General features: G+C 44.3%; 1 protein-coding gene across 1 annotated transcript in view; it reads left to right on the top strand.

The window, feature by feature from the left end:
* RTTN (rotatin) overlaps positions 1 to 23,431 on the top strand; it is a 162,450-nt gene that overhangs the window by 109,658 nt on the left and 29,361 nt on the right. The window contains exons 34-38 of the mRNA XM_006837552.1: positions 2,635 to 2,726; positions 11,346 to 11,439; positions 13,517 to 13,709; positions 17,958 to 18,048; positions 22,004 to 22,157. Coding sequence (XP_006837615.1) covers positions 2,635 to 2,726; positions 11,346 to 11,439; positions 13,517 to 13,709; positions 17,958 to 18,048; positions 22,004 to 22,157 — 624 coding nt within the window. The remainder of the gene's footprint in view (positions 1 to 2,634; positions 2,727 to 11,345; positions 11,440 to 13,516; positions 13,710 to 17,957; positions 18,049 to 22,003; positions 22,158 to 23,431) is intronic.

The raw sequence follows: 23,431 nt of genomic DNA, 5'->3' as shown, positions 1-23,431 counted from the left end.
TCCCTGAGTCCAGAGTCCCCAGCTGCTCCATCTCTCCACATCATCATCTCTGCCTCCATCTGTGATGTCACTGTGTCTCTGGGTAGGGTCCCGCACTCCACTCCTCTCCCTTGATGGTCCCAGTGACCTCCACTCCTGGACTGCAAAATCAACCACTCCCGTCCTTTTGTTACAAAACATCTACCTTTACATTTCCGACCCTCACAGACAGTCCTGATAGCAATTATTCATTCACTGTTGTACCACAAGAGTCTTATCCCCATCTCCTTTCATTAGCCCCGTCCATGCAGATTGGAAACCACTCAGTGGAGATTCTACCTTCCCCCACCCCCCCTGGAACTAGGCTCCATCTTGAAAGCTGGTAAGCCAGTCACTTCTTGCCTTTGTAGCCCCTTCCTCCTCCTTTTGGGTAGCCAGTGTCTAAGTTGCCCATCTCTGTCAACCCTGAGTACCGAGGGGGTGAGAATGATCCTCATTATAAAGATTTATTCCCTCTTTTGAGCTCCTGCATCCATAAGTATAGGTCAAGTTCATCAAATTGTAGCAGATTACCCTTTTTTCCCTCTTCTTTCATCCTCTAGTTGAGTTCTGATCAGCCATTGAAGCCAGGTCAAGTGGGTACTATCTGCAAGTGTGGGTGTTCTTGTGCATCTCCCCTCACTTCATATCAGCTGGATGCTTCACTCTCTGCTCTAGTCCTCTGTGGCCATGTCACTGTCTCTGGGCCCAGGAGTCCTCAGGTCTTGCCGTACTGCTGGCCATCCAGGTCTCAATCTGGGTTCACAGGAGTCTATTGAAGAACGTGATCGAAGTTAGCTCACAACTTCATTGCTGTTCTTACCCCACTTCCCCGTATTGGTGACCAGTGTGGTCACCAGTCAGACCACATGCCTGCTCGGGTATTGCTCTTTAGTTTTAGTTGTGGAAGGGGGTTTGCCCTGCGGGGACCCGACCACTTACCTTGATGGCTCCCAGGGACCTACTGCTTTTTGATAGGTGAGTGTTTGTCATCCAGTTTGATTGGCTTGGGTCAGGTGCATTGTAGTCCTCGAACTGAGCTCTTCGCTCCTGAACACTTTGGAGATCTTGTGCAGCAGATAGGGCAGATAGGCATATGGCAGTGCGACATTTGATTTCTTGACTGATGCTTCCAAGAGAGTTGATGGTTGAGGTAAGCAAATGAAGCCTTGAAAACTTCAATCTTTTCTCCCTTCATCTTGACATCCTTTAGTGTTCCAATGGTGAGGAATTTTGTTTTGTGTACAACCCATACCAAAGATTGTTTATTTTAAAAAGTTTTTATTGTGTATTGTGAGTTGAGTGATAGTTTACATGGCAGAACATCAGTTTTGCACTCATCCTATTGTTATTTTGTTTCATTGCAATGAATACAATCCCTGCCATTTGCCATCGGTTAACAGTATTTGCCTCTGTACCCTCTGTGGATTTTTTGTTTGTTTGTTTTGGGTTATTTTTATGATGTATATACAAACACTCAAGAATATATAATTGTTTAAACAACCGTACAATCTGCAAGCCTGCCACCTGGCTGCCAGCCCACAGCCTTTCTCTTTTCATGAGTCTAGAGTCTTCAGCTTCTCTCTCTCTCCATGCCATCGCGTCTGCCTCCGTCTCTGGTGTCACTGCTTCTGTGGTTAGGATCCCATGTTCTATTCATACTCTTCCCTCTTGATGGTCCTAAGGGTCCTCTGTTCCTGGATTGTAAAATTAACTACTCTTCCCTTTTCGTTACAAAACTTCTACCTTTACAGTTGTGACAGTTGCAAGTAGTCATGATAATAATTACTGTTGAATCAAAAGAATCCTATCCCCATCTCCTTTTCACCAGATCCATCTAAACAAGATGAAAACTATTCAGTGGGGATTCTGTCGTTCCCCTCTTGCTCTGAAACCTTGCAAGTCAGCCACTCTTGTGCCTTAATAACTGCCCCTTCCCCTCCCCATTTTAGGTAGCCAATGTCTAAGTTGCCTGTCACTATCAATCCTGAGTATTGAGGGGATAGGGTAGATCCTTCGTGAAAAATCCACTATCTTTTCATTTCATTTTTCCAGATACTTGTTGAAACTTCGTCAAATTTTAGAAAATTTTATGATTGACTTTTCTGTTCAGTTTTTCGAGGAATTAGAGGAAAACAATATTTGACGAAGTATGTAAATACTCTAAATAAATGTCCCTGTTAGGAAAATGCCCTGTCTTACTGTTTGGAAATCCCGGGTCAGTGTGACTCAGTTTGACCCTTCATCCCATAGCAGTAGAAGCTCTTGTGAGCTTGTTAGAAATGTAAAATCATGCCTCTCACCCAAGGAGGGAATTAGGTCTGTGGTAATAAGACTCAAGGGTTGCCTTTGTAAGCACTCTCTGAGTCTTCTGCTCACTCGAGTGTGTGAGCTGGCAGGCTGGATGGATTACTAGAGTAAATTTCAGCAAAGTCTGTTTGTATGCATGCTCACTCATATATATAAAACCTGTGACACGAACTTCATATGTAAATTAAGAATCATGAAAATTGGGTCAGCCTTTTCCTTTAGTTTTTGATGGGTATCGGTTTATGAGTCTCTTCTATGAATTGTACCAGTAGAGTGCCCGTGTTAACCGTCTTCCCGCCGTCACAGGTTTAGATGACTCATTCAAGTTCTGGAGGACTCCATCTACGCTGTCCGGTGCAGATCAAGATCCAGTCTCTCTGTCCACCTCGGAAACAACGGTACTTGGCAGGGAACGCCTGAGTATTTCATGTCTGATCTGAGAAATGTAAACCCAGATACTGGAGAGGGCAGGTTAGGATTTACAGAGCGGTGTGTGCTGATCCCTGCTAGGTGCTCACTTCAGTCGCTTCATTCACTGTGTACACCACCTGTGCGTGTCTCAGAGGTAGGATTTGAATTCACGTTGGCCTCACTTCACTGGATTGCCACCTACTATCCTGAGTCTGTCCTTTGAGCTGACAGATGCCAGTCTCCTTTCCCTTTCCCTGTGATAGGACCAGAAGTACAAAGGATTCTGGATGTGTCTTAATAACCATAGACGAGAACACATCTCTGATGATAAAATAATGCTTGGTCACCCTGAAATTTTTGGAGCACATTGACCTACTCAGGTGAGTTAGGCGTGGTGGTAATGATGTTAAAAACATGTTAAAGTTCGTGCAGCAGATTGAAGCGGCTCATGATTTTCTGAAATACATGAAGTGTTTGCTTACCTGCCTGATGCTTCCTATCCCCCCCATCCTTTGATAAATTACTTTGTTCTAAAATGTTTGAAGTATTAAGTATTTCTAAATAATGATCTGATTTTAGATTTCAGTAGTTTTACAAGCCTACAAAATGGTTTATTCTCAACTGGAAAATGCTATTTTGGGTATTAGAATCTTTGGGATAATTACTGTGTTGTAGGATCTATTAGGAAGACAATGGTTTGAACCCCTCTGAGCAAAAATATAGGAAAACATGGAAGAATAAATAATCATACTGACATAAGATTACCTCCTACAGTTTCTTAGGAGACATATTTTTTGCTACAAATGGTTTTAAGAACTATTTTTTTAATGTAAAAGAGATTGTGTTTAATTCTTAAATGACCTTTATTTGGACAAGTAGGGGCATAACTATCCCAATTTCAGCAAATGTCATACTTCCCTTTCCAAGTTAGTGATAAAGTGTATCTTTCTCTAATTAAAAGAAATAATAATACCAAGTATCAAATGAATTGTAATAACTGACAATTTAGTTCATAAAAGCACAACATCAATATGTAGTGAAAGAGAAAATCTTGGGTTACCTTGTTTGATTAGCCTAGAAATCTTTGTATGTTCTTTACTTATTTGTGTATTGTTATTGTTGTTGTTAAGGGCTACGGAGTTGGTTTTGACTCGTAGTGACCTTATATAGGACTTTAAAGGAGAAGCTGGTGAGACTGAACCGCTGACCTTGAAGTTAGCAGTCCAGTGCCTTTTCCTACTGAAACACACCAGTACTCCATTTGTGTATAGTAGGTACTCAATAAATAGTAATTACTTCAATCTTTTATCATAAAATACAAATCTTATCGGAAGTTGTTGTTATTGTTAGGTTACTAACATATTATCAAGTTGGTTATAACCTACATCTGACAGAAGGATACACTGCTTGATCCTGGGCCATCCTCACAATCATTGCTGTCTTTGAGTCCATTGTTGAAGCCACTATGTCAGTCCATCTTCTTGGGGATCTTCCTCATCTTCACTGACCCTCTTCTTTACCAAGCATGATGTCCTTCTCCAGAGATTGACCCCCCTGATAACATGTCCAAAGTATGTGAGAAGAAGTCACATCATCCTGGCTTCTAAGGAACACACCGGCTCTACCTATTCCAATACAGATTTGTTTGGTCTTCTGGCAGTCTGTGGTACATTTAATATTCTTCACCAACATGAAACTTCAAATGCATCTGTTTCTGTCCAGGCTTCTCTGTTCATTGTCTGGCTTTCACATTCATATAAGGTGATTGAAATGGCTTGCACTGTATTCCTCAAAGTCACATGCCTTTTAACACTTTAAAGAGGTCTTTTGTAGCACATTTTCCCAGTACAGTACGTCATTTGATTTCTTGATGACTGCTTCCATGGGCATTGATGGTGGATCCAAGTAAAATTAATTGCCTGACAATTTCAAGCTCTTCCCCAGTTATCAGGATAGGTGCGTATTGGCTCAGTAGCGAGGATTTTTGTTTTGTTTATGTTAAGGTGCGATCTTTACTGAAGGTTGTAGTCTTTGATCTTCTTCAGTAAGTGTTTCACTTTCAGCATGCTAGGTTTTATCATCTGTATATCGCAGTTTGTTAAGGAGTCTCCCTCTCATCATAATGCTACTTTCTTCTTCATAAAGTCCAGGTTCTTGGACATTTGCTCAGCCTACAGATTGAATCAGGTGAAAGAATGCAACCCTGACACACAGCTTTCCTGATTCTAAGCCATTCAGTGTCCCCTTGTTCTGTTTGAACAACTGCCTCTTGATCTACAGGTTCTACATGAGCACAATTAAGTATTCTGGACTTCCATTCTCCATTGTGTTATCCATAATTTGTTGTGATCCACACAGTCAAATGTCTTTGCATAGTCGGTGAAGCACAAGTTAACATATTTCTGGCATTTTCTGCTCTCAGCCAAGAAGTGTCTGGTGTCAGCAGGATTCTCCCTAGTACTACCTCCTCACTATAGTGCTACAACTTTTTTTGAATGATCTTCACCAAAATGTTACTTGCATGTGATGATAATGTTACTGTATGGTGACTTTCCACAGGGTCACCTTTCTGTACTTGTTTGTGGGTCTCTTCCAGTTGGTGACCAGGTAGCTGTTCCAATTTCTTGACAAAGCATGGCAGCTCTTCCAGTATTGCAGCCATTCATTGAAACAGCTCAATGAGCATTTTGTTAATACCTGCCCCCCCCCCTTTTTTTTTTTTTACCACTGCTTTATTGCAACTTGTACTTGTTCCTTCAGAACTGTCAGTTCTTGCTCATATGCTAAAAATGATTGATCGTCCACTGGTCCTCGGTTCAGTACCTCTGTGTAGCCTACTTTCGTCAGTCAGTATTTTGCTCACAGAATCTTTCCGTATTCTTGCATTTGTTTCTTCAGTTTTTCACCTTGAGACAGGCAGGTGTGTTCTACCCATTTGTTTTCCTAACTTCAGGTCTTTGCACATTTCATTATAATATTTTGTATTGTCTCTCAAGTTGCCCTTTTATAATTATTTGTTTCATCATTTGCTCCATTTGCTTTAGCTAATAAGAGCAAGTTTCAGAATATCTTCTGACCTCCATTGAGTGTTTTCTTTCTTCCTGTCTCTTAAATAGTATTTTGCTTTCTTCATATGAGATGTTCTTGATGTCTTCCCACAAATCCTCTACTCTTTGTCATTACTGTACAGTGTACCACATCTGTTCTTAAGGTAGTCTCTAAATGCAGGTGTAATATACACAAGATCATAGTTTGGCTCTTGTGGACATATTTCCATTTTCTTTAGCTTCAGTGACAACTTGAATATGAGCAGTGGGTGGTCGTTTCTGCAGTTGGTCCCTAGCCTTGTTCTGACTAATGATCTATTGTCTCTTTCAACAGTTGTCGATTTAATTCTTGTGTATTTCATCTGCTGAGGTCCATGTGTATAGTTACTGTTTATGTTTTTTGAAAAAAAAAAAAGTATTTCTAACAAATAAGTCATTGGTCTACAATGTGATGATCTCTGGCATTGTTTTTGTCACCAAAGCCATATTTACCAACTAACGATCCTTGTTTGTTTCCAACTTTCCCATTCCAATCAACAGTCATTATCAATGCATCTTGATTGCATGTTTGATCAATTTCAGACTGCTGAAGTTTGTCAAAATCTTTCATTTTTTTCATCATTGGTTGGTGCATAAATTGAATAGTGATGTTAGCTGGTGTCTCTTATAGGTATCCGGTCACCAAGAGCACTGTACTGTGGGGTGGATCCTGAAATATTCTTTTTGATGATGAATGATGCCATTCCTCTTCACTTTGTCATTCCCATCACTAGCTGGTGTCTCTTATAGGTATCCGGTCACCAAGAGCACTGTACTGTGGGGCGGATCCTGAAATATTCTTTTTGATGATGAATGATGCCATTCCTCTTCACTTTGTCATTCCCATCACTAGCTGGTGACCCTCTTTGTATGAGAATATTGGTCTTGTTACGTTCCCTCCTGCTTCAAAGAGACGAGAGACCCCAGCTCATTCTTTCATCCACATGTTTTCTCTTCTGGAGCTTTTAGATCCTGGTCATATTCCTCCACCACTGCTCTAGTTCCTAGGGTCTTCATTGGTGAGTTCTACAACATCATGGTCACTGATGTCTAGCTGAAGTTGGTCACCATGCACTCACTTCCTCTCTGCTGGGTTTGATAGCTCATCGCAGTGGTCACATACAACTCACACACAATGCTCATGATTCTGGGGTTTCTTGGGTGAAATGGTGGTTGAGTTTTATGGAGTCGAATCTGATTCATAATGACCCTGTACAGGGTTTCCGAGGCAGTAAATCTTTACAGGAGCAGAAAGCCTCATCTTTCTCCCATGGAACAGCTGGTAGTTTCAAACTGCTGACTTTTAGGGTAGCAGACTGACTTGTAACCACTGAACTACTGAAGTTGTTGTTGTTGTTGTTGTTGTTGTTGTTGTTAAGTGCCGTCGAGTCGGTACTGACTCATAGTGACCCCATATAGGATTTCCGAAGAGTGGCTGGTGAGCTTGAACCACCAACATTGCGGTTCAAAGCGACCTTGCAGTGCAGCACATTAACCCACAGTACCACACCAGGACTCCACGCTCCCAGAGTAACAGGTTAGAATTCAGGATCAGAAACGACTCAGATAGAGGTTTTCCATCAGGACAACCTCTTCACAGGAAAGCCTGTGGGCATGGCAATGCCCCATCGCCACTTAGCCTCTGCCGTGCTAAGGCACGTGTCACAGAGCTCTTGTAGCTCTGCCCGTGGATGGCCCACTCTACCATTGAGCCTCAGCCCGAAGGTGCTCAGCTTTAGCACCGTAGGTGGGCACACCTGGTCCCCTGCCTGAAGGCACTCAGCTTTGTCACTCCATGGGCCTGGAAGCTCACCGCTCTGTTCTCCTGGTTTTGCTGTTACTGCTTCTCCTCCTCCTAGCTCGCCGTCTCTGGTGTCACAGCTCTGTGTCCTAGATCCAGGAGTTTCCGTGCAGGGCTCTCAGGTTCAGAGGACACATTGTACTCCTGACTTCTTTATTGATGGCAGAAAGAGCCCCTTTTATTGCCTTTAGATGGCTGAGTTTAAGCCTCGCAGTAGGACAAAACTGGCCAATCCCACTTTAGGGTTCCATGGATGTTACTTGCATCATCCCACCCCCATAGAGGTGCTAAGTGCCTTATTTCCGTCATCAGTAAGCTCTCCAGTCCCCTTGGTGGGCTTCCAGCATCTCCCATTTGTCTGGTGGTGGTGGTGGTTGTGTGCTGTGGCGTTGGTTCCAATTTCATAGCGACCCTGTATAGGGGCTTCTGAGGCAGTAATTCTTTACAGGAAAAACTTGTAGATTGAAACTGGTGACCTTTTGGTTAGCAGCCTAACATGACCACTGCGCGACCAGGGTTCCTTTCCATGTGCCGAGAGTCACTGCAGGATGAGCGCTGGACTGCGAGGTCGGTGGTTCAGACTCATCCGTTGCTCCTTGGGAATTCCACACAGGGTCTATGAGTTGGAACCGACTGGACAGCCCAGTTGCTGGCTGGGAGTTACAGACGATGGCTATTGGGGCCCCTCCAGATCTTTCAGTTCATTGTTACTACTTGTTCTAAACGTATTTCCCACCAGGGATGCCAGGCTCATCCGCAGGCAGTCCATGGTCTGGAAATGGCCTCCCCTCTCAGGTGTTTGTCCCCCCCAGCATTTCAAGTAAAGCACTGACTACCCCACCTGGTACTTTAATGTGATGCAAATTGGCCCTGGCTCTGAAACCATTGACCCAACCCTGCTTGCAGCCCGTTTTTCCTCTGCGTCCCCTTCACTTCCTGTACTCACAGCTTTTAGATCTTTGATAAGACTTGCAGGTTTCTCTTGCACTATAGTCAGGCTATTGGGCAAGTATATGATGCTGATTTTGACACTCTAACCAACGTATCAGTAGCCTTTCCCACACAGTAAATAATGAAAGTTCTGCATTGCTTAGTAATTACTGTAGCTTGCTCTGGGGTAGAGCCTTTCACACGTTACTCTAGTCCCAGTGTATCCTTTCAAATTGTCCAGTCTTTGGCAGGCGGTTGCTGTTGTTGTCAAGTGCTGTCGAATCGATTCCGACCCATAATGACCCTGTATAGGGCTTCCAAGGAGCAGCTGGTGAGCTTGAATCACCGACCTTGCAGTTCAAACGGCTTTGCAGTCTGATGCATTAACCCACAGCGCCACACCAGGCAGGCGGCGGTAGCCTAATGCTTTTCCAGTCTCTGGTGGTCTTCAGCTCTCTCTGGTCCCTTTATTAGTTCCACTTTTTTCCCCACCATAATCTTTTTTTTTGTTGCATCATCAGCACTTTAAGCCAAATGCTAAGTTACACATTCAACACAGTGTCAGAGGCAGAGGCACCGTGACTCGTCTTAAAAAGCTGACGTCATAAAGTGGTGCGTTTCTCTTACTAGGGACCATTGCAATAAATATGGCATCTGGCAGTCCATTCTCAAGTGTGAGTTGCCTGTGATTGCAGACCGTAGATAGGACTGCAGCACAATGCAAGCATGTATATTTTTTAACATAAATTTAATACTAATCCTTCATAAACTTAAATAGTGATGATCAGAAATACTTAGGATTGAAGTTTTTATGATTTTCAGTTTGTAGCTTTGGAGTGAATACAATGGCAGGTAAAGATACAGTAGCTGTATTTGGTGTGCATCACTGGTTTTGTATTTTGTAAATATTACTCTGATAACAGTTACTAGATAGAGTAACTAACATTATTTCTTTTCCCACCCACCCCCACTAGATTTTGCACTAATTTTTGTGTATATTGAAATGTTTCTAATTAAATTCTACAGGTAGAGCCATTCTTCTGGAAAACCTGATCTGCCCTGTAAACCTTCACCCAACGCACAAGAGAAAGTTACAAAGCAGGCAGACGGCCCAAAAATGTGTAAACTTCTGAAACGGAGTGTGCCCGACTTTGAGCTTTGTGAACATTCATACTCTTGTCAGTTAGATCCTGGGCGTCGCGATTTCAGAGTCAGGCTGCCTGCTTCTGCGGTGTGTGTGGGGACCAGCAGGTGTGGGAGACCCTTCTGTGGTGTGTGTGGAGGTCAGCAGGTGTGGAAGGGGCGTGTTCTCTAAACAGACGTCCTGTCTAGATGAGCTCTTCTCACACGGGAGGTACCCTGCCTGTCGTCTGCCTACACCAGTCCAGTGTTGGCAGGCTGCACAGTCTGCTGTCTCCAAACCCGTGAGGGAAATTGTATCCACTTTCTACAGGATTTCTGTCTCATTTACGGTTTTCAAAATTTATTCTTGGAAGTAAACTGTCAACATAGTGCTTATTTATGGTTTTGTTTTTACAGTTGTTTTGATGTGGGTACAGATATGGAAATTACTGAAGTAATTTTTTCATAGGAACTATTAAGATTTGAAAAGGATCCTTGTTGGGGCAGTAGGTTAAGCACTGGACTGCTAACCTGAAGGTCGGCAGGTCAAACCCACCAAAAGCTCTCTGGGAGACAGTTAAGACTGTCTGCTCGTGTAAAGATTTACAGCCTTGGAAACAGCAAGGAGCAGGTCTGTTCTGCACTCTAGGGTCACTGTGAGTTGTGACCACCTGATGCTTTACTCTGTCTGTGGAGTTGCTGTGAATGGCGCCCACGTGATGTTTCTGTTCTGCACTCTAGGGTCACTGAGTGGCGTCCATGTGACGGCAGTGAGTTTCTGTATGTGTGTGTGTTTTTAATTTGTGTGGGCCATTTGAGACACTTAAAAAGAAAGCTTTATTACCATTCAGAAAATACAAAATATCTCAAGATCACAATGAATTATAGCTAGCTGGTTAATGTGCTAGACTGCAAGGTCGCTTTGAACCACAAGGGCGGTGGTTCAAGCTCACTAGCCGATCCTTGGAAACCTTATACAAGGTCACTATGAGTTGGAACCGACTCAATGGCATGTCACAACAACAACAGCAACTATATCTGAGCTTTTTAAGCACTTGGTCAGTGAGAGACAATAGACCATCCTGGTGTAGCACTGTAGGCTAAGCACTGGACCGTGTTGTTGGTTTGAACTGTAAGGTCTGCTGTTCAAACTCATCAACTGCTCCTCAGAAGGCCTAGACTGGGGTCACTGTGAGTTGGAACCGAGTCAATGGCACTTAACAGCAACAACAACAACCCATATCAAAGGAGTGCTGGTGTGGCACTCTGGGTTAATGAGCTAGACTGCAAAGTTGGATTGAACTGCAAGGTCGGCAGTTCAAACTCACCAGCCATTCCTCAGAAACCCTATACAAGGATGTTATGAGTCAGTGCCATCTCCAGGGCACTTCCCATACTCAAAAGAACTGTAAACAAGAACTTTAAAATCCAAAGTGGACTTTCAATTCAAACTTCGTTCCTTTGTAGCAGCTCACAGAAGTAGAAGTAGAAATGACATTCAAAAAATTCTTACAATTCTCAAGACGGGGTTTTTTAAGTTATCCTAGCATAATTTTGTTATTTATGGGTCTCATTTAAGGAGGAAGTCTTGCGGGAACATTGCTTGTGTTACCTCTTCGCTGTTGTGTTTCATGAGCGAGTGAAGGATTTCCTTTGCGGGTTTACAGGTGACGCCTTCCATGGGGAGCACTGAGGTTCAGACCCTGCTGCCGTCAGCTACACTCACAGCCGAAGCCACACGTGACTGCTTTGTGGTTCCAGGTATTCTCTGAGGCCGACTTTCTAAAAAGAAAAAGAAAAAGACAGCCTGTTGGTCCAGGCAGATACTTTGAAATGAATTATCCAGATAAGAACAGATTAATTAAATAATGGGTAACTCATGATCAGAATAAATATATTAGCAATTTCATACAGCAGATGCTCTTAACTAATAAATGGGAATTGGACCACCGGATCAATAAGCTGGTTTGGTTCTCACCTAGTTCTCCAAGCATGGGCATGTGGAGTATGAATTGGGAAACTGGGAACTGATGGATATTAGCTAGCTTAATTTTTTATTTTAACCCCTCTTTTGGGAAAATACAATTACCACAGCCATGCACGTGGAAAATGAAGACTCTGGTCAATCAGTATTGTCTTAGGCCACGTTCCATTTAATTACAAACAAAATGGAGTGATTATTAAATTGTTTTATGAGAAAAAAGCTTGCAGATTAGATAATATTACTGCATAAAAGTTAATGTCCTGATTTTGATACTCTGGTACTGCTGGTTGGTTTGAACTGTGTGGTTGGCAGTTCAAGCTTACTAGTTGGTCCTCGGAAACTCTATACATGGTTGATATAAGTTGGAACCAGCTTGATATATGGTACTTACGAACAGCAACAACTTTGAATATGAAGGAACCCTGGTAACGCAGTGGGTTATGAGTTGAGCTACTAACCTCAAGGTCAGCAGTTTGAAGGTACCAGCTAGCCTCAGAAGCTATATACAGGGGCACTATGAGGTGGGACTGATTCCACAGCCCCTGCCACCAATATGGTTATGGGAGCACAGTAACTGTGTACAGTAAGTGCTGGACTGTGAACCATGAGCTTGGGGGTTTGAGCCCACTAACCACTTATCAGGAGAAAGGTGAGGCTTTCTGCTCCTGTAAAGATGCATAGCCTCAGAAACTCTTCAGGGTTAACATGAGGCAGAACCAACTTAGCAGCACTTAGCAGCAACAACACTGTGTTTATAAAAGAGAAAGTTCTTGTTTTTCAAAAAGTCAGGGCTAAAGGGACATTATGTTCACAACTTACAGATAGTTCAGAAAAAGAGATGTAAGGGGTAGCAGTTGATAAAATGTGGTCATAGGTAAATATTTAGGGGGTCTTAGTGAAGGTGTGGGATCATGCTGTGGCGTCATAGGATAAACACTCCAACTCAGTGTCGCTGTGAACCACAAGGCCAGCAGTTCAAACTCACCAGCTGCTCCTCAGAAACCATATACAGGCTCAGTCTGAATTGGAACCGATTCAAAAGCACTCAACAACAACGGTAGTGAAGGTATTGGGGAATTCTTAGTGGTCTTGTCAACTTATCTGTGCCAGAAATCCCCAGAAATCATCATCAATTCTGGATCATAGCTGTGTTTTCTCTACATCTAAATGCATTTAAAATGGAAGTTTTCTTTAAAAAATAAATTATACGTGAAGGTCTTCAAGAAAGCCTAGCAGCTAATTGGCCTTCGTGTTTACAACCCCCAGCTGAGCTGGTGAGGGGTGTTCATCCTCCACTGTCTTCAGTTCTAAAGGCCAGACTTCTCTGGTAGGGAACCTTTTCTTAAAACTCATTCAGTAGTAAAACTTGCCCCTAAGTTTTTAGGCTGCACTCTCCAGAACATTTATTTCATTACGAGGTGTTTCCCACAACCCCAGTGGGCCGTTAATTAATGTATGGTATATGTACTTTATTGTTCTTCTAAAATCCTGAAGGGGTTTAAATTCTGAAACACTTCTGGCCCCCTGGGGTTTCAGAGCAAGGATTGTAATTGTTCTTCCTGTCTGAATGGTTGGCTCGCACACCATGTTTGCTTTTCCTCTCTCCCAGGACAGGCATGTGTACCTGTGTGCACGTACACTTGGGTGCGTACACGTGTATGGTGGAGATGAGGGACAGGAGGAGGAGCATAAACCCCAGGGTTCGGGGTCCAGGAGTGCTAACAGCTAGGGAGTTCCCCAATTGCCTCTTTGATGTTTAGGAACTTCCCTCTGAATCCGAGACCCTGTGAGTCCTGAGCATACCCACCAGGCATATGAAGTGGAAATCCTTTTTATGCTTCCTTTCAATAATAGGCCAGCGTGCGATGACTTCACCACAGCCACCTCGTGACTCCTCCTTCTCAGCACTTCTGCCGACACAGCACGTCTGGGTCACTCCCTCCCTGCTCTCGGCCATGTGCAGCCTCTTAGACAACCTCTTGGTGATTGCTCCAAGGGACACTGCAGATGCCCTCCAACAGGCCCACATCCTGGAGCGCCTGTGTAGGTGAGCGAGATGTGGGAAGCACGGGCAGAGTGTCCCCCTTGGTCGAGTACATGTTCATGATGTCACAGAGGACTCGGCGTACTGGAGAGATGGCCTACCAGACTTGGCCTTGGCTTTGTCACCTGCGCAGATACATATAAAAGAGACTTACATTGGCTTTTTATGTCGACTATTAAAGTTAAAAAGAAGAAAGATTAGAGAGAAAATAAAGATTTTAAGAAAAAAACACCTTAATAGACAAAACTAGGAAGAGGGAAGAAGAAATGAAAAAGATGTAAGTATGATAAAAGGAATTGAGGATAAAGAAAGATGAGGAAAGGGAAGGGAGATCAATAGAAAAGGTGCCACAGCTGACACAAGACACAAAATGAAATCTCACAAAGTTGGGACCAGGTGGGACACAGCACTCTGATGGAGATCCTGTGACACCGTCTTACATTCAGCTGGTTTATTATATACACAAATCCAAGGAGAGAGCTGGGGGCAGGGAAAAGATTCCAAAAAACTTTTGGCGTAAGCAAGCAGTAAACAGGACTTTATCAGAAGAATGTAGTTGCTGGGAAACAGAGATAGGTTAGTGAGATCTTTTTGCAGACTAAACTGAAAGTCATGGCTGCATACAAGAAAAGATGTTACAAATTCCTTGTTCCCTGAGGCAGAATTTGCAAGTTCCTCAGGGCAGCCTGACCTGAGAGCAGCCCCCTTTTCTGGACCACAACTGTTTAGTTGTAATCCTTTCATTACACTGCCCCCAAGTCTGAGACCTTCGGTTCAGCCACTCCCAACAAAAAGGAACATAGGAAAATTAAAAAAAAAACAACCTAGGAAATGGAGAGAGATGAAGGAAAAGAAAAGGACAAACAAAATAGCAGAACCAACGAGGGCAGGGCCCTGACCCTGAGGAGAAAACGGGAGGAGTTGCAGAGAGGGCAGTGGACCCAGTATGAGTTAGCTCCCTGTGTCAGTCAAGGAGCTCAAGAGGTGGGAGTCAGAGGGGTGGTCCCGTCGGCCTAGGTGCTATCTGTGGTCAGGGCACCTGATCCCGAAGGAATTTCTGCAGACACTGATGGCGGCTGAGGTCAGAGTCATTCTTTCCAGAAGGAACTCTTCAGATCCCGAGGGTAAGTGGGGATAGGGTTGCTGGTTATGAGAGTTCTGGCTTGTCCATGCATGCAGACTGGAGACCAGCTCTGTGTGATCTGCTGTCTGATGAGGTAGAGTTAACACTCCTTCAGATGTGGGGGTGATGCACCTGGTGCCTGGTTCACAGTGTTGTGGCTCCAACCTCTGATAGAGTAGGAGCTGTGCAGGGGCTGGGTTAACATGGGGTCTGGCCAGACCTCTCTCTAGTCACCCAGAGCATTGGGAATAAAAGAACACCGCACCTTTCTCATCACCAGCCCCCATTGTGCACCTGGCTGTCAGACTGTCTCAATCAAATGCAGCTCACAAAAGTTCAAGATGGCTACACCAAGCCAGATCAGCCAGCCACCAGCTTCCCTGTGTGTCTCCTCTGTTGTTTCCCCTGTTCAGTTTCTGCTCCTGTCAGCATTCTGTCTACTTCTTTACGCTTTTCTCTGAAGCTCAGGGTTCTAGGATTATATTCTGTTTGTTTTATTTCATCTCTTGTATCTTTTTTGTTCCTGGAGAAGGACATCATGCTTGGTAAAGTGGAGGGTCAGTCCCCAACAAGATAGATCAACAACATGGCAGTACCGGTGGGCTCAGGATGGCACAGGAGCAGACGGTATTTCCTTCTGTTGAGCGTAGGGTCTCTGTGAGTCACCTAATGTAGTGTGTCTGCCTAGTCTGCCATCTTACCGTAAATCTCCCAACCCTGTTCTTTTAGTGGATGTGAAGGAGTTGGGGATTCGTATCTATGACAGTTATAGCAGAAGGATGTCTCTGAGTTGAAAGATTACTGTTTAAATCATTTAGTGTTATTGTGCTGTGGGACACTAACCTTTTCATCAGAAATTATTTAAGTCTTTAAATGTTTGCTCTCACATGTTGTTGTTGTTAAGTGCCGTCGAGTCGGTTCCAACCCATAGCGACCCTGTACAGGGTTTCCGAGGCTGTAAATCTTTACGGGAGCAAAACGCCTTATCTTTCTCCCGCAGAGCGGCTGGTAGTTTGCTCTCACATAACTACTGTTAATAGCCTCTGCCATAATTATTTCTGATGATTTTAGTAATTGTATTGTCAGAGTAGAAAAGTCTTGAATGTCAAGTTCAGAATGACCTGAGGTTTAATTACAGTCCCTTTCTTCAGTGAGGCCTTCTTTAATCTCTGTAATCTATTCGTATTAGATTGCGTTACTGTGAGGATTAAAGTGTGATGTCTTGTGTACCCACTTAACTGTACTAAGCTTTCGTTCTCATTTTCCTGAGGTCCAGTTTACTCTAGCCAAGCATAGTACCCCAAAATCAAACCCATGCCATAAGTCAATTCTGATTTATAGCGAACTTATAGAACTCCTTAAGAGTTTCCGAGACTATAAATATTTTTAAAGGCAGGCTGGCACATTTTTCTCCTGAAGATCAGCTGGTAGGTTTGAACTGGTGATCTTTCGACTGGCAGCTGAATGTAGTCACCATACTCCGTAAGCACACATACCCAGCTCCTTGAAACCCTGTGAAGTGTTCATCTGGATCCCTTTGCTCCTCTGTCTCTTTGCCTGTGAATGTTCATGGTCTGAAAAGTTTCCCTCTGCTTTGCCCAAAATGTTTTCTCTTTCTTTTTGGGATCAAATTGACTTATTGCAATATGCAGTGACTCTTTCTTTTTGGGATCAAATTGACTTATTGCAATATGCAGTGAGTTACAAATTTGCTCATTTTCTTATATTTGTTTGTTGTCTTCTGTTCTACTCTGATGCTGCGTCTCAGGGTTGGAAAAGGAAACTGTTAGTTGATGGATTCCCCTTCTGGGATGCTTTCTGCATCAAGAACAAACAAAGTGAAGCTTTAGAAGTGTTCTTGCTTCTCAAGAATCAGAACATGTCAGTTGTGACATGTAGGTCCCAGAAGCATTAAAGGGTCATTTATTGCAAAGGCTTAACGTCGCCCCATACCTGGTCTTTAATTTCTGACCTAAAGAAATGATTTCCCTATTTGTTTTGCTTGCTTGAATTATTTACTTTCAAATTGGAACTTGGACATGGAGCAAGGACTATCATTGTTAATGTCAGAGGAGGAAAAGCAGAGAATAACAGAAAGATGTTTACTTGTGCTTTATTAACTCTGCAAAGTCTTTAGACTGTGTGGATCATGCCAAACTATGGATAACATTGCAAAGAAGGGGATTCCTGAACACCTGTGGTCATGCCGAACCTGTACCAAGAGGCAGTCATGTGAACAGAACAAGGGGACACTGAATGGTTTAAAATCAGCAAAGGAGTGTGCCAGGGTTGTATCTTTTCACTATAAATATTCAGTCTGTGTGCTGAGCAAATAACCTGAGAAGCTGGATTATCTGAAGAAGAATATGGCATCAGAATTGGAGGAAGAGTCATTAACCTACAATGTGCAGGTTCTACTTGCTTGCTGGAAGCGAAAGGACATGAAGCGTTTACTGATGACCCTCAAAGGCTGCAGCCTTGGTTATGGATTATGCCTCAATAGAAAACCGAAATCCGCACTACTGGACCAATAAGTAGTAATATCATGGAGAAGATACTGAAACTGTCAAGGATTGCATTTTACTTGGTTCCACAGCAGTCAAGAAATCATGTGATTGGGCAGATTTGCTGCCAAAGACCTCTAAAATATTCAAAAGCAAAACGTCGATTTGAGAAGTAACGTTTACCTAATCCAAGCCATGATCTTTTCAGTCGCCTCATGTGCATGTGAAATCTGGCCAATGATTAAGGAAGACTGAGGAAGACTTCATGAAGTTGAACTATGGTGTTGGCAAAGAATGTTGAGTGTCCCATGGACTGCTACAATGAATAAATAAATGGCTTGGCAGAGGGACAGTCAGAATGCTCTTTAGAAGCAAGGCTGACAAGCTTTCATCTCCTGTACCATGGGCAAGTTAGCAGGCGAGATCCCTGACTGGACGGAGGGTTATCTGATAAGAACTTGTTCTGTGTTCTGAAATTTTGTAGAGTATATTTTTATAAACTTTTTAAATTAAAGTCCTTTCTCTTGAATTAATCCAAGGTTAATTTCAAATTTCAAGTTCAGATGTATTAATCTATAATGAGAAACGTTCAGGCTAAAAGATTTCTTTTTCTTTCCATCGTAGTCTTGCAGATTCCACCTTTATAGAAAAGTGTGTCCAGGAACTCAGGACGCATCTGCCTTCCTCTTCTCCTGCTGAGCACATTCAGGCCCAGGTGAGTGTCCCTGGCCGCCCAGGTGCAGGGTGGTAGTGAGGGAGAGTCTGCTTTAGGCAGGGCTTCAAACCAGCTCATTCCAGTTCTACGTGCTGCTGAGAATTTGTTTCCACCCCAAACATGCTGAATCAGAATCTACGCTTCAGAAATATCTCCGGGTGATTCTGATAGATCCCCATGTATACCTGAGCTTCACCTGGGGATTGATTGTTAGGGCAGCATTTCTGGGGTGGAAATACACGATCTCAGCGGCAGGTTGGACTAGAGAGGGCTGCTCAAAGCCCTGGCCATAGGCATCCAGATCAGTGTTTCTGCTGAGGAGAAATGCGAGGAGCAAATCCGTGGTGTGAGGAGGCTCGTTATATGGGGGCCTCTGAGATGTTCCCAGGAGCGAGGTGGGTGGTGGGGAGGAGCAGGGAGTGTGGAGACAGCCTGTCCTTGATGCTGCTTGTGAGTTGCTGTCTGGTCGGCCCCGACTCCTGGTGGTTTATTGGTAACCGAAGGAGATGGGCCTAGCCCTGCCCCTAATAACCAGCGCTCAACAGTAAGGAGATCTGTGAGTACCACAGAAAATGTGGGGGCACAGAGCCCTCCTTCCCCAGATCAAACCATCTCTTATGTCTGTTCATTCCACCCCAGTTGAATTTGTGAATTTGTTAAAATGTGTCCTGCCTAAGTTATGTGTATTTTCAAAATTCAGCCTAGTAAAAGAGGAGCCCTGGTGGCGCCTAGTTAAAGCGTTTGGCTGCTAACTATGGGGACGATGGTTTGAGCCCACCAGCTGCTCCTGGGGAGAAAGATGAGGCAGTCTGCTTTCCTGGAGCGTGCCAGCTGGGAAACCCTATGCAGCAGTTCTGCTCTGCCCTCTGGGCTCACTGTTGGTGGGAAATGGCACAGCAGCAGTGAGTCTGCTCTGGTTTTTGGGTGCTCATCTGTATTCATTGATGTCCTTCATCCTCACAACAGTCCCACAAAGTTTCATTAGTGTCCCCATTTTGTCAAGGGCATCACTGAGGCATAGACAGTAGTTCCCTGTCCAGGGTTGTCCGGCGTCGGGCAGGCTGGGGTTCTGGCTGCTCTGTGTAGATGAAACACTTCTTGGCTGTTTGTGCTTCCACGTGATCCTTCATTTACGTGGTGGGTTCGTTCACTCATTGCAGAACCACGTTCAAGCGTCTGCCCTACTGGATTCTGCTCTGCGTGCAAGTGGACTAAATTAAGGAGGAGGGGTATGCAGAGCAGGAGGCCTCAGCGGGGCTCTCATTGCTAGATCACATGGGCAAATGCCTGAAATGGCCAGGGCGTGGGCCAGGAGGTGCACAGGGCCAGGAGTGTGGGTGTGGGCTCACGCAGGCCAGTGGAGGGCTGAATGTGCTGCTTACCCATGACTGGTTGTTGGCTGTGCCAGTCACTGACAGATGAGCCCGTAACAGTCCAGCTCTGCTCGCTGTGTGCTGCTGCTGCCTGGCTCTCCCCTTGTGTGGTGTCTCCATTAGGGGAGCTCGCCGTCTACCCAGAGGTCAGATGTGTGGTCAGTGCAGTGCTATAGAGCATAAAGAGCCTAAAGACTTCACAGCACAAGGAGGTGACCTTTCATAAAATGCTTGCATTTGACCTAATACGAGGCTGTCATCACACCTGTACTTATATAAAATAGCTCTGCAGATGAAAAAGAGCAGGGCTTGTGCCTCAGAAAGGTTGAGTTTGAAATAGTTGCAGGCTGTTTATTTTAGCAATGTACCCTCTACAAGAGTCATGGTGTGGCATTGCGGGTTAATGGGCTGGACTGCAAAGTCGGTGGTTTAAGTTCATCATCCGCTCCTCGGAAACCCTGTACAAGGTGGCTATGAGTCAGAACTGACTCGACGGTACTTAACAACAACAACCCCTTTACAAATGTAGAGTGGTCCCTGACTCAAACTATAAGACAACCTGGAAATAAAACCCATGGAATAAATCTTTATAGTGAGGATCATTCCCACCCCCTCTATACACAGAGTAGTAGACAGGGATGGGCAACTTGGACACTGGCTACCCAAAATGGGGGTGCTACAAAGGCAAGAAGTGACTGGCTTACAAGCTTTCAAGAGGGAGCCTAGATCAAGAGGGCGTGGAGGAAGGTAGAATCTCCACTGAGTAGTATCCAATCTGTCTGGGCGGGGCTGATGACAGGAGATGCGGAAAGGTCTCTAGTGATACAATAGTGAATAATTGTTTATCAGGACTGATGGTGAGGGTTGGGAATGTAAAGGTAGGTGTTTTTTAGCAAAAGGAGGGGAGTGATTGACTTTGCAATCTAGGAGCGGAGGCCCCTGGGACCATTTAGGGAGAAGAGTGGAGAGCGAGACCCTACCCAGAGAAGCAGTGATGCCAGAGATGGAGGCAGAGACGATGACGTGGAGAGATGGAGTGGCTAGGGTCTTTAGACTCAGAGAGGGAGAGGAACTGTGTGCTGATAACCGGGGAACAAGTTTATAGGATATACCCTTTGGTTGGTTGAGGATGCATGGAGGGGATTGTAACCATGGCAATGATATACGATAGGATGAATATAAAGCTAATGCTCTCCCATGTACACTATCACATAATTCACAATAAAATATTAAAAATAAATAAATAAAACCCATAGAATATTGGGAGCTTCAAAAAGTTCATGGAAAAATGGATTTCTAAGATAATACAATTTTTTTACGAACCGTTTGAACTCCTTTCCCCTGTCACATATATGAGGAAGCTTTCTGCTCCCAGAAAGATTTATAGCCCCAGAAACCCTGTGCAGGGTCTCTGTGAGTCGAATCTGACTTGAAGGCATTTAACAACAACAGCATCATATATAGAGAAACTGGTGTCAGACTGTCTGTAAAGTTCACCCGCTGTGGAGTCTGTCATTGCCTGAGGACAGTGGATAATGAGATACCACAGTTTACTCTTCAATTATTACATATCAAGTGCATTCGTTTTTTTCTGTATGTTTTTTACTAGTTAATTCCTATTACATCAGTATCAAGCAGCATTCCAGAGATGGTTCCTTTGGCAATATTGCATCATTTACAAAATAGTATTTCTATTATGCTCCACCACTCGCCTGTCAGTGTGGGGTGCTGTGTGTTGCTATGACTGTCAGAAGACCAAACAAGTCGATCTTGGACCAAGGACAGTCAGGATGCTGCCTAGAAGCCAGGATGGCCAGACTTCATTTCTCATACTTTAGACTTGTCGGCAGGAGGGATCATTCCCTCGAGAAGGACATCCTTCCTTCCTGGTGAAGTGGAGGGTCAATGAAAAGAAGGCAGATCCCCAAGGAGACGCATAGACGCAGTGACAGCGACAGTGGGCTCAAACATCCTCCATGTGAGGATGGCGCAGGACCGGGCTTCTGCCATACGTGGAGTTGCTGTGAGTTGAAGCCGACTCGTTGACACCTAACAAGAACATTTTCATGCTGGAGATAGCTGAGGGCCCAACGAGAGAACATATTTATCTTTAATCTGCAGCAATAGCTAAACTATTTGATTCGTATTTTCATTTTCCTCAATAGACCACTTTGAAGACTATTATCTGGTTTTTCTTTTCTTTACAGAATCTTAGAGTGTTGGGCTTTAGAATGCCCTTTTCTGCTTCTTCCAGAGTATTGATTCCCCAGTTTAACTCCTTGAATGCAAAGACCATCTTTCTTTAAATGGAATTCAAAGTATAGCTTTGTTTGATGTGATGATGTTAGTCGACAGAGTTGATGTGACCGTGGGTGGTATGCTTCTAATATGATAAAAATGATGCTTTGTCTGCCGTGGTTTAACTTCAGATCATTGAACACTTATGATGAATGTTTGAGTTGGTTTTTATCACCTTGCTGTACAAAGATCTGTTTGATGATAATGCTGAGAAAAGGAACTTGCCTTCTCAGTGGAGTGGCCTTTGCACACGACCTCCTTCCATTTCCCGGTCTCCTCTGCAGGTCTCATTCCTCCTGGAGTGCCTGTCGTCCGTGGCCCGGCTACTGCAGTCCTGCTTGCTGGTGGACCCGGACCTCGTGGGTCGGGACCAGCTTCTGAGACCACTGCTCGCCAACATTGTCCGGGTTCTCACCATGTGCACCAAAGACCTGTCAGGTCAGTTCAGTGTGGAGGGAAGAGCGTACTCTTGAATAAGTGTGATTTATAGTTCGCATGCTGTGAAGTGGGTCCAGGAGAACATTTGAGGCAAGTGCTCATTGAAAGGTGTGCAGTTCGAACCCCTCAGCCTGCTCCTCAGGAGAAAGATGTGGCAGTCTGCTTCCGTAAAGCTGACAGCCTTGGGAACCATCTGGGAAGTTGGACTCCACCCTGTCGGGTCATTAGGAGTCGGAATTGACTTGGCGGTAGTGGGTCGTTTGGGTCATGTGGTGGAAAAATGGACCAGCCTAGTGCTTTGGGTTTAATGAAGGCAAAGCTGTTACATAATGTTTGCAAATGCAGTGACTTTTAGGTATTAATTATTCTTATAAACTCTGGCTAGGGCCAAATGACTGGCTAATAAACCATTTGGAATGGGGGAAATGCCAAGGTCTTAGTTGACTGAAACTGCAGGATGATAAAAAGTGGCATGCAGTGCTTAGTGGAGGTGGTGGCAACCATGAAATCTTGTCCAAATTCCCCATGCGATAGTCCTTGAAAGTGGATTGGAGTGAGGCAGTCCATCATTTGGTTAGTCTTTGCATTTCATTTCATTCTTAGTTAGTCCTTTGAAGCGCATGGATTTGCATGGCTCCAGGTTTGATCAGTGGAGTGTTTGATGGAGCCCAGCAAAGCCAGTGCCCAGGGTCTCCTCCTCAGTGTTGTACTGACCCCAGTGCCGGGACCCACGTGTTCTCCACACACTCTGCTTTGATCCCCACTCATGGTGGCCCTATGGCACAGTACAGAATTGCCCCATAGGGTTTCCAAGGCGGTAATATTAGGTTTTAAAAGTCGACTGCCACATCTTTCTCCCATGGAGCAGCTACTGGGTCCCAACCACTGACCTTTAGGCTAGCAGCTTTAGTCATTGTGTATCTGAGGCTCTTTATCACTCCCCACCCCTCAAGAAAACGAAAACTGGGGGAGAGAAATAAGCACCCTTGGATATTATAATGTTATGTGGCCCTCCGCAGTGAAATTTTACTCCTTCCTAGTCTGTAATGTCTCTTGTTGGGTTTTCTGGAGAATCGTTGGCACAGATGATGAGGTCACGGGAGGTGCCCGGGATGCCTGCAGAGCCTCAGTGAATGTGGCTGTGGAAGATGCAGACTCGCAGTCACTGCTTGGTACCCAAGTCCTGTTGTGGGAGGTGACCTGTGGGTGCTGATGGCTGCCGGTGGGTGTGGTGTTTATCAGCCCTCTTGCTCCTGTGTGTGACTTGCACTTAG

The sequence above is a fragment of the Chrysochloris asiatica genome, unplaced genomic scaffold (genome assembly GCF_000296735.1).
Source record: "Chrysochloris asiatica unplaced genomic scaffold, ChrAsi1.0 scaffold00021, whole genome shotgun sequence".
Taxonomy (NCBI): domain Eukaryota; kingdom Metazoa; phylum Chordata; class Mammalia; order Afrosoricida; family Chrysochloridae; genus Chrysochloris; species Chrysochloris asiatica.
This window is presented reverse-complemented; position numbering and strand designations above follow the sequence as displayed.